Below are 9,675 nucleotides of genomic sequence, written 5' to 3'. Positions count from 1 at the left end.
ATTTTAAATAATTATTTTTATCTCAAGTAGAGAGTATAAGGATTCTTCCATGATTAGAAGACATACTGATAAAAAAAATGTTATTATAGTGTCCTGAATTCCAAGTACACATTCTTGAAACCAAATCATATTTTTAAGCTCAGTGATATTGGAATCTCCTTACATATATTTAGAGAGGTGAATCACATAATTCACTCGTAATTCCTGATTGACTATGATTTCACTTTTTAGTAAACTGATATTCCTCTAACATATCTATAGGTTGCCTTATTTAACCAGTGTTTTATTCTGAGAATGATCTGGTTAGATTCTCCTATAGAAGTTGTTTGGGTTAATTAATTCAACAGGTAATTTTGAGAACCCGAATGTAGCCAATACTACTCTGGGAACTGTGGGATATAGAAGTAAATAAAACACACAAAAATCATTACCCCCATGGAGATTTTTGCTACTGAGGGAATAAATAAAAAACGAACACGTAAATAAATTTTTTGGAGGAAAAATAAAACAGGGTTAGAGGATGGAGCATTTCGGAGAGTGGAAGTCTTCGCTGAGAAGTTAGTGTCTAATAAAGCCTTTAAGGTGGTTAAGGAGTATAAGGCATGGAGAAAGTGGATGGAAAAGTGGATGGAACACATTGCAGGTAGAGGGAACCAAGGCCTTAGGCAAAAGTGTGCTTGATAATTTGTTCTAACTACAAATGCTTTATTCTAGTTCTCAGTCCATTAAATCCTCCAGCTTTAATTGCTACGTCATTATTTTATTTATCTATTTATTTAACTTGTGGTAGCTTTAGACTGGTCTGAACAGCAATTGCTGTATTCCCAATCTGCGCAGGAATGCAGCAAAGCAGTTAGCAGTGCTATCGTATAGGTGAGTAGCACCACATCTCCTCCAAGTTTCTCAGATCCTTTGGGCCTTTACTTCCCCAGGACATTGTTTGCATTTGTCTTTAAAGATCTTTTCACAGTCTGCCCTGGTTCAGTCATTTATATACTGATTAGACCAGTGCTGTCCAATATGGTAGCCGATAGCACTTGAAATATGGCTAGTATGAATTGGATGTGGTACTGAGTGTAAATACCAGATTTTGAAAAATTCGTCTAAAAATTGTAAAATATTTCATTTAGTAATTTTGCAACATTGCTTACATGTTGAAATGATACATTGGCTACACTGAATTAAAGTTTATTACTCAATTTCGCTTGTTTTTCATTTTTTAAAACGTAGCTATTAGAAAATTTAAAATTAGATATGCAGCTCGCATTCTATTTCTTTGAATAGCACTAGATTAGACCTTCACTAAGCTGCGCGTTCCTAGTGGGGAGCGACCCGAGCCTGCTTCGCAGCGCCAAGCAGGTAGTGGCAGTTCCAGAATCCACGGTGAAGGCACTGTAATGTCTGAGATAGCTTCGAAGATGGAGAGCTCTGCAGAGTCCCAGGTAAAGGACTTTTGCTGTCAACGAAACTAACAGTGAATCACAGAAGTACCGCTTTGGCTGGAAAATCACCCTAGGAGACCGAGGCTGAGCTAGACCGCAAGGATTTGGACAGCCCTGCTCTTTGCTCCACCTCTTTGCGGCAGAGCTCAGGCTGGCGCAAACCGGAACAGGGTCTTAACGGACATCCCGTCTCACCCAATCCTCTGCATGGCTCCACCTCCCCAGTTCTCTGTGGGAGTCCCGGAACGTCAAGCGGCCAGGTTCCCCGACGCGGGAGGAGGAGGGACGGCGGGGCGGGACCTGAGCGCGGCTAGAGCCTGCGCAGTGCGGCGCCTGCGGCCGGCGGGGGGATTGCGTAGTCCCCGCCCGCGACGTCCGCGCCCCGCCCCGCCCTTCGGGAACTCGGGAGTGCGGCGCGGGCGGTGTCTGGCTAGCCGACGCCTCCCCCACCGGGCCGCGCAGCACCATCTTTGTCCTCTCCCCGCGCTTTGTCCCTGCGTCTGTCCCTCGGCCGGCCGGGGAGCGCCGCCAAGCAGCCCCCGCGCCGCGCTGGCGTCGTCCTCGTCCCCCTCGCCGCCCACCGCGCGCGGCCGGGCCTTGCCTCCAATGGTCTCCCGACCTGAGCCGGAGAGCGAGGCCATGGATGCGGAGCTGGTGGTGACGCCGCCGGGTTGTTCACACCTGAGCAGCTTTAAGGTGGACAACTGGAAGCAGAACCTGCGGGCCATCTACCAGTGCTTCGTGTGGAGCGGCACAGCGGAGGCCCGCAAGCGCAAGGTGAGACAACTGTCCCCCACCGCCCCGAGCCCCCCGAAACTGCGGGCTGGGCCGGGGGCCGGAAGAGATCCCTCCCTTTGCAGTGCAGCTTGGCATGCGGGGAATGGGTGGTGCAAGTGGGCCCTGTTGGCAGCGAAAGGGAGAGGGTAGGGAGAACTTGCTAGCTTCCCGCGGACCCCACTCGGCCTGCGCACCCGAGGTGGACACAAGAGTGTTCTCCTTTCTTCTTCCCCTCCCCCGCCTTCTCTTCCCTTCCCCTGCCTTCCTCGGTTTCTGGGCTGGAGGCGCGAGGGGATGGAGCAGGGGCGGGGTCTCGGGAGTGTGTTCAATGCCGGGGGTGGGCGAATGCAGGTCTTGGGAAGGGTTGCGTTGGAATCCTGGTATAGAGGAGGCAGGTCTCCGACGTTCCAGCGCGAGGCCACTCGGAGTAATTCTCTAGGCAAGGGAGGGCTTGGGGTTGGAGACGGATGCACTGAGAAAAAATAAGAAACTAATATAGGGACAAAGACTATCACGGCCCTTTGTGGTGGTCAACAGCGGGTCAGTTCCTTGCCACCATCTTGAGTATGCATTATATACCAGCCTATCATTTAAGGATTACCTAGGCCAGGGATCGGAATCGTGTGTCAGTACTGGGGTTATTAGCGTGTAGTTACTGCCGTGCTTGTCTAAAATACCCCACCGGGTCCAGAGTCTGCAAGAATATAGAGAGATGGCATTTTTTTTTTTTAACCATTTCAGGTTCGAGAGTGGTTGGAGGTGCGGAGTGATGTGGGCAGTTAGAAATGTAGCGAGTCATGCGGCCCTTGAGAGCCATATCTAGGAAAGCTTATTGTTATCAGCACAACGATGTAGTTTGGAGACGCACTTGTAGCGTTGGTGGAGTGGATTTAAAAGATTAGTCTGATGGAAAGGTGGAACTAGACGTGCTTTCTTCGGTGAGAGGCTTTAGTAAAACTGATCGCCTCCACGAGACGATGAGGGAGTAATATTTAGTATTATATTATTTTTCGAATATACGTCCCATCCAAGCGATTAGGCTTATTAGTCATTTGGAAATCAGAAAATAGTGGTATTATTTCCTCTTATCTGCATAAACCTTGGTTTTACAATAAAAGGCGGTTTTGCAGTTAACTGTGAGTTTAGGAGTCATTAGGCAATTTTCACCTTGAGTAGCATGTTTTGTGTGTGTGTGTGTGAAAACTAACAGATCCGCCTATTTGGTGGAAATGTTAAGCTTAATTTTTCTTTTTATCAGTAATGATTTTGGGAAGCATTACGTCTTAGAATGAACTAAAATCAGGGGAAATAGATTTACATCAGGATCAAAGTGCAATTCTTGCTAATGGACTTGTATACCCTCGAAAGAAATTGCCTGGCTGAAACCGATGCTCTTCAGATGATAATCTCATTATTGAGCTTTAGTCTCGGTCAATATTTTTGTTTTGTAAGATCTCCACATTGGATTAAAGTAGAGAATCCAGCTGCTCTTTTCTTCTCTCTTCACACTCTCCTTCCCTCCCTCGACCCCCTCCCCTGTAATTTTTAACAAAGTTAAATTTAACCCACCCTTAACTTTGTCTAATTTCCTAAAGAAAATCACCTTTTTTTTTTAAGGGGGCGGGGATTATGTATGACTTGGATAGTCTTAATGACAGTTGCTTGGTTTGGAAGCTGTTGAAGAAACAACTTGAGCTATATAGAGAGAAGAGGTAGTGATAAATATTTCTTTCAAAATTTAGGTCTGTCAGTGTTGCAGTACCTTTTGGTAGTATACCAACCATGAATCCTAATGTCCTTCATCTGTTAGTCTCTGAATTTTAAAGGAATCATTTTCTCATATCACTTTGAGTCCTGTGTAACTGCATAGTTTCTAGCACTCTCTAGTGGCCTAGTCAAGGAAGAGTTGGTTTGAGAAATAGTTTAATGATTAACAGTGAATAATACATTTTCAAGTTTGCATAGGATTCTCAGCAGATCTATAAGCTTGGTACATTTTTGTTTTTAAGGATAAGTTTCCTATAAAAATATGTCATTATACTCTTTGTAAACAAACCAAGGTGCCCTCTGAGGTTGACATTCATCTACATTGTAACTACAGAAATGGATCCCCCTGTGAACAGGAATTAAAGTACAGGTGGGTTATGGTTTTTGTATCCATATTTTGATTCTTCTTCTGATAGGCGGGGTGAGAACATGGTCAGATTTCATAACTTTCTGCCCACTTTAGGCCTTAATTGCACTACTGAATGTAAAAATGTTTCCTTGATTATTTAGAACTCAGTGCTACCACAGTGGCTTGTCCTGTACATTTCCGGCATATAATATAACAAGCATCTTGCCACTTAAGGGTTTGTGTGGGAAGATAGAAACTAGCAATAACATCAGAGATTTTTAGTTTCATTGGCTATTCTGACTTAACATAGTCTACATTATTTTTCGAACATATAGACACTCTGGGGTATAGGTAATGTTTTTTAAATAATTTCTTTCTCTGAACCATTTATGTGACCCAAAATTTTACAGCAACTTATCCTCAAAACACAGAGTCCTTTTTGTAGCTATAGTAAATACTTTTACTAACTGTATTTTACTCTGAGGGAAGAAGAGTTGCCAAACATACTTTTAGTAATTTTGCACCGTTACCGAGTTTGGTTTAATTTGGTCAGTAATCTGGAGGACAGGAAACTGCTTTCGAGACACAGTTTGGGGCCTAACGCAACTCTTTGGGTAGAAATTCTTAGAGAAATTTTTTGTTTTGTAAAGGAGCTAGAAAGATATATGGGAAATGGTTGGTAGAGGCTGAAGGACTCTAAGATCCAGAAGTCCTACCTTACTCCAGCAATTTTTTACCTGTTTCTATGTGGTTTTAACACCAGTATTTAAAGAAATGTGGCAAGGGCACCCTTTGGAAGAAAGTGGGATGATTTCATCTTTTTTTGAACTTCTCATTCTCTTCATCAGTCTAGAGTCAACTCTTGCCCTTGGGTTTCTGTTTTGAGGAATTGACATCACAATTGTTAAACAGCGGTTTAAACAAGTGTCACATAGCACGATATTATCTGCCTTAAAATTTAGAATATTCATAGATGTCCAATGAAAATTCCTACACATGAGTTAATTTTAGCCTAAACATAGATAATTCTTGATGTTCAAGATGTTGGTAAGTTTTACTGAGGTAGCTTAAAATTCATGAGTCCACGTCTTTTTAAAAAATAATTACAGAAATGATAATATGAATATGTGTTCTCAATGTGTAAAAATGAAATACTTTAAAGACTTATAGTATATACAAGATGAGTGTTCCCTGGCCCTACATAACCACTATAAAAATCTGTTTGCTGTCTGGGTCTTCCAGATTTTTTTAAAATTGCAAATATATGTGTACATGTAAAGCAAAGTTACATGCTTTTGTTTTTATTTACATAAATATACATGCTGTATGTGTTTTTTTTTTCATTTATTGCTTATGCATATAGATCTCACTTATTCTTTTCAACTGTGCAGTTAGTATTTCGTTGAATGGTAACAGCATTTTGTGTTTTCCTTTTTAAACACAAGCTTTCAACTTGGAGAATTGAAAAATTTGTAAAACAATGCTGGTAATCAGTTTACAGAAGGAATGAACTTAGGCAAGATATTTTAGTATATGTTTTGGTTTGCTGAAAGATTAAAATGTGATTGTCTACTTGACATAAGACCTGAGATGCATTTTATTTTTTTAATTTATTTTATAACGCCTGTAGCACCTGGTATTCCTAGGTGATCTCCCATCCAGTACTAGCCAGGCCTGACCCTGCTTAACTTCTGAGATCAGACAAGATCGGGCCCTTTCAGGGTGGCATAGCCACAGAGATGCATTTTAAAAGTACAGTTTTATGTGTAGGAAACAACAGGAATGAGGAGGTAGCTAAAAGGAGAGAAATAAAAAACTAAATGTAAGACATGAAAGTTTAAGATAATATAGATTCATAGAGCACAAGTAATGCCCTAACTTCCATTTTGTACCTTTACAAAGTGACAGTATAGATTATCAGCCTATAGACACTTGCCTCAGAAGACAGTAGCTTTTAGTCAGTGTTTTAGAGGGGCGATGTTAGACCTTGGGTTGTGCTGAGGAAAGGGAGATCATTTTAGTTGAAAAATGGTCTTGTATTATTTATTTTGAGTCAGTGGCACTTTGCCATGTGTAGAAAAAGATTTACTCTAGGGTTCTGTACTGGTCATCTCTTTTTATTAATGCTGTTTCAGTTTTAGAGTCCAAGATCTGCCTCTTAAGATACGAACGAATCTCTCATGTTCGATCTTTTGAGTAGAAATCATCATTGGGGAATAACAGTTCTGCTGTTACTGGCTTAGGCAGAATACCTGGACTGACTGACAGCACACACAGTCTGGTAGATAGTAGACGGAGAACCATGAAATGTTATGTGAAATGCTCTACAAATGACTGAAGTCTATTGACAACCAGTCAGATACTTAAATGATGGTGAGAATGCTCTCAGGTCCTTTTTTTTTTTTTTTTTTTTTTTACAGGTTCCTTTTAGCTAAACTGTTTTTCTCCTAAATTTTATTGCTTTGGGAAATTAACTTTTTGCCCTATTTACTTGTTAACTGGATCTTTTAAATCATTACAGCAAAACATTACACCATTCATACCGAGTGGGGGACAGGCCATTCCAAGTAAAAGGTCTAAAATGGAAAAAGGTTTTCTTTTTTAATTAAAGTTTTTATTTTGGGATGATCGTAGGTTTGCATGCTGTCGTAAAAAATAATACAGAGATCTCATGTCCCCTTTACCTAGTTTCTCCCAGTGGTAACATCTTGCACATCTGTGGTATAATACTACAGCTAGGATGTCTCCATCTTTAATACAAGCTGCCTATCTTACTTAGATTTACTGTTTTACTTGTATTTATTTGTGTGTGTATTTAGTTGTATGCAAATTAATGATAGTGTTAGATTTACAGAAAAGTTAAAAATAATAGTTCCAATATTTATCTCTCTATCTCTCTCTTCCTCTCCCTCCTCCCCCTCACTCTCTCACACACACACATACACACACACAGTTTCTCTGATTAACGTCTTACTTTATTGTGGCACATTTGTCACAACTAACGACCAATCTTGATACATTATTAACTCAACTTCATACTTTATTCAGATCTTACTGGTTTTCACCTAATCTTCTTTCCCCCAGAATCCCTTGCAGGAGATTCCACATTACATTTAGTTGTCACGTCTCCGACTTCTCTAGATAGTGACAGTTTTCTCAGACCTTCCTTATTTTTGATGACCTTAAGTTTTGAGGAGCATTGGTTAGCTATTTTGTAGACTGTCTCTTGTTTTGGGTTTTTCTGATGTTTTTCTCATGGGTACAGGTTTGAGGAGGAAGACTACAGAGGTGAAGTGCCTTTCTCAGGTTCTATGAAGGGTAATGTAGTCAACACGACTTATCACTGATCATGGTAAGCTTGATCACATGGCTGTCAGGTTGCTCCACTGTGGTAAATTGACTTTTTCCTCCTCCTTTCCATACCATCCTCTTTGGAGGGAAATTATTCTGCACAGGCACTTAGAGAGTGGGCAGTTATGCTCCACTTCCTGGTGGCAGAATATCTGTACATAAATTATTTGGAATTTTTCTATATGGAAGATTTGTCCTTTGTTATCCATTATGTCTATATTCAATCATATAGATCAGTGCAGAGTTGTGGATAGTTAATACTCTAGGTTATGATCCAATATTATGTTTTTTAGTTTATTGCTCAAATTGTTCCAGCTTTAGCCACTGGGGGAACTCTTTCAGTTGGCTTCTGTGACCTTTTGACATACCCTTGCCGTTTTTTTGTTGTTGTTGTTGAAAATTTTCTTACTTCGTGGTATTGCAAGATGTTCTAGGCTCCTCTTGTATATTTTCTGCCCCAAACCTTGAATCTGCCATTTCTCCAAGGAGCTCTGGTTCTTTTTCTTAGAATTAGAAAATATAGTCCGGGCACTGGCTCTGCTTGTTAATACTGGAGCCTCATGACTTCTTGGCCTTCAGTGACAGAGCTAGGAAATGTATGTATACTAACTTGAGTCTCAAAAAAAACAAACTTGTAAATAAAGACCAAAAACACTTCTAATATTAAACATTGTAATAAATATGAGCTATACCTACGTTTAAGAAAGGTTAATGAAAATAAGTAAAATAATTATTTACCAACGCACTAACTCAGTTCTGATGGGTAGCCAGAGCCTATACCAGCAGCTCAGGGTGCAAAAGGAGAACCTACCCTGTACAGGAGGCCCTTCCATTGCAGGATGCACTCACACCCACACTCACTCTTACTGGGACAACGTAGAGACACCAGTTCACCCCACATATTTAGCTTTGGGATGTGGGAGGAAACCAGAGTCCTTGGAGAAAACTCACACAGACACAGTGTGCAAACTCCACACAGTGGCCCAAGCTGGGAATCATTTTTTTCTTCCTCATAAACATAAAAAAACAGCCATTGAACAAAATGACATTATTTGAGGACTTACTTTAACTAATTCAATGTATATCTATCTCCACCCATATCAAATTACACCTGAGTTCATGCTGAAGTCTCCAACTGTAATCCAGTACTACATGGATCATTCTAGCCTTCCCCTCTTGATTATCTGTAGCTACTCTGTTCAACAGAGAGAAACCTCGCTCTCATCATCTACCATCCATGCACATATGTCCATGCACTTATCTGTTTAATCTCAGTATACATATGTAACGGTTTCAGAATTGTTAACCTGTACTCCCTTGGGAAACAACTTTATCACCTAGAGTACAGTGCTCATGCATGATTCCTTTTGTATTTAATTTTACACTCTCAGACATTTCCAAGTTACTTAGGTTACTTTCTCTTCACTCTTTTCAGTAAGGTTATGTCATGCATTTGTAATGCAATAAGATTCTTTGTTCATAGTCTGCATTCCATCCTGGCATCCTCTGACTGCCTAACCAATTATTTAAAAATTTGCATATTAAGGTTTGCTCTTATGCTGTAAATCAGTGGGTTTTGACAAATGAATAGTGTCATGTATCTACCACTACAGTGCTCTACAGAACACTTTCAAACCAGAATTCTGTACCACATTTTGAGATTGTGAGTCAGTGATATTACCTTAAGAGCTAAAAAAAAAAACCCTGTATTTCACCAACTCATCCCTCTCCAAACCCCAGATACCACTGGGTTCTTCTCTGTAATTTTGCCATTTCCAGAATGTCAGATAAATGGGATCACATAGCACGTAACCTTTTCAGACTGGCTTCTTTCATTTAGCAATATGCACTTAACGTTGCGTGGATTGATAGTTCATTCCTCCATATTGATAGAATTTCATTGTATGACTGTATTCATATCTTTTAAATCTCTTAATCTACAGATTCTCCTTTCATACCTTTCTTTTCCTTAATTTTTTTTTTTTTTTT

General features: G+C 40.5%; 1 protein-coding gene, 1 long non-coding RNA gene and 1 pseudogene across 2 annotated transcripts in view; 2 read left to right on the top strand and 1 right to left on the bottom strand.

Annotated features, from left to right (window-relative positions):
• Positions 1-2,011: 2,011 nt before the first annotated feature.
• The window catches only part of USP22 (ubiquitin specific peptidase 22), a 50,226-nt gene continuing 42,562 nt past the window's right edge, over positions 2,012-9,675 (top strand). The window contains exon 1 of the mRNA XM_039847607.1: positions 2,012-2,219. Within this exon, the coding sequence (XP_039703541.1) occupies positions 2,049-2,219 (171 nt within the window). The 5' untranslated portion in view covers positions 2,012-2,048. The remainder of the gene's footprint in view (positions 2,220-9,675) is intronic.
• On the top strand, positions 2,226-9,302 carry LOC120589889 (uncharacterized). Its single transcript, XR_005649577.1, has 3 exons — positions 2,226-2,759; positions 3,837-4,356; positions 7,601-9,302. It is a non-coding gene; the product is annotated as an uncharacterized LOC120589889 (long non-coding RNA).
• LOC120589941 (uncharacterized) lies at positions 5,957-6,074 on the bottom strand (annotated as a pseudogene).

The sequence above is a fragment of the Pteropus medius genome, unplaced genomic scaffold, assembly GCF_902729225.1.
Source record: "Pteropus medius unplaced genomic scaffold, Ma_sr-lr_union100, whole genome shotgun sequence".
Taxonomy (NCBI): Eukaryota; Metazoa; Chordata; class Mammalia; order Chiroptera; family Pteropodidae; genus Pteropus; species Pteropus medius.
Note: the sequence above shows the minus strand (reverse complement) of the source record. Positions and strands in the feature narration are given on the sequence as shown.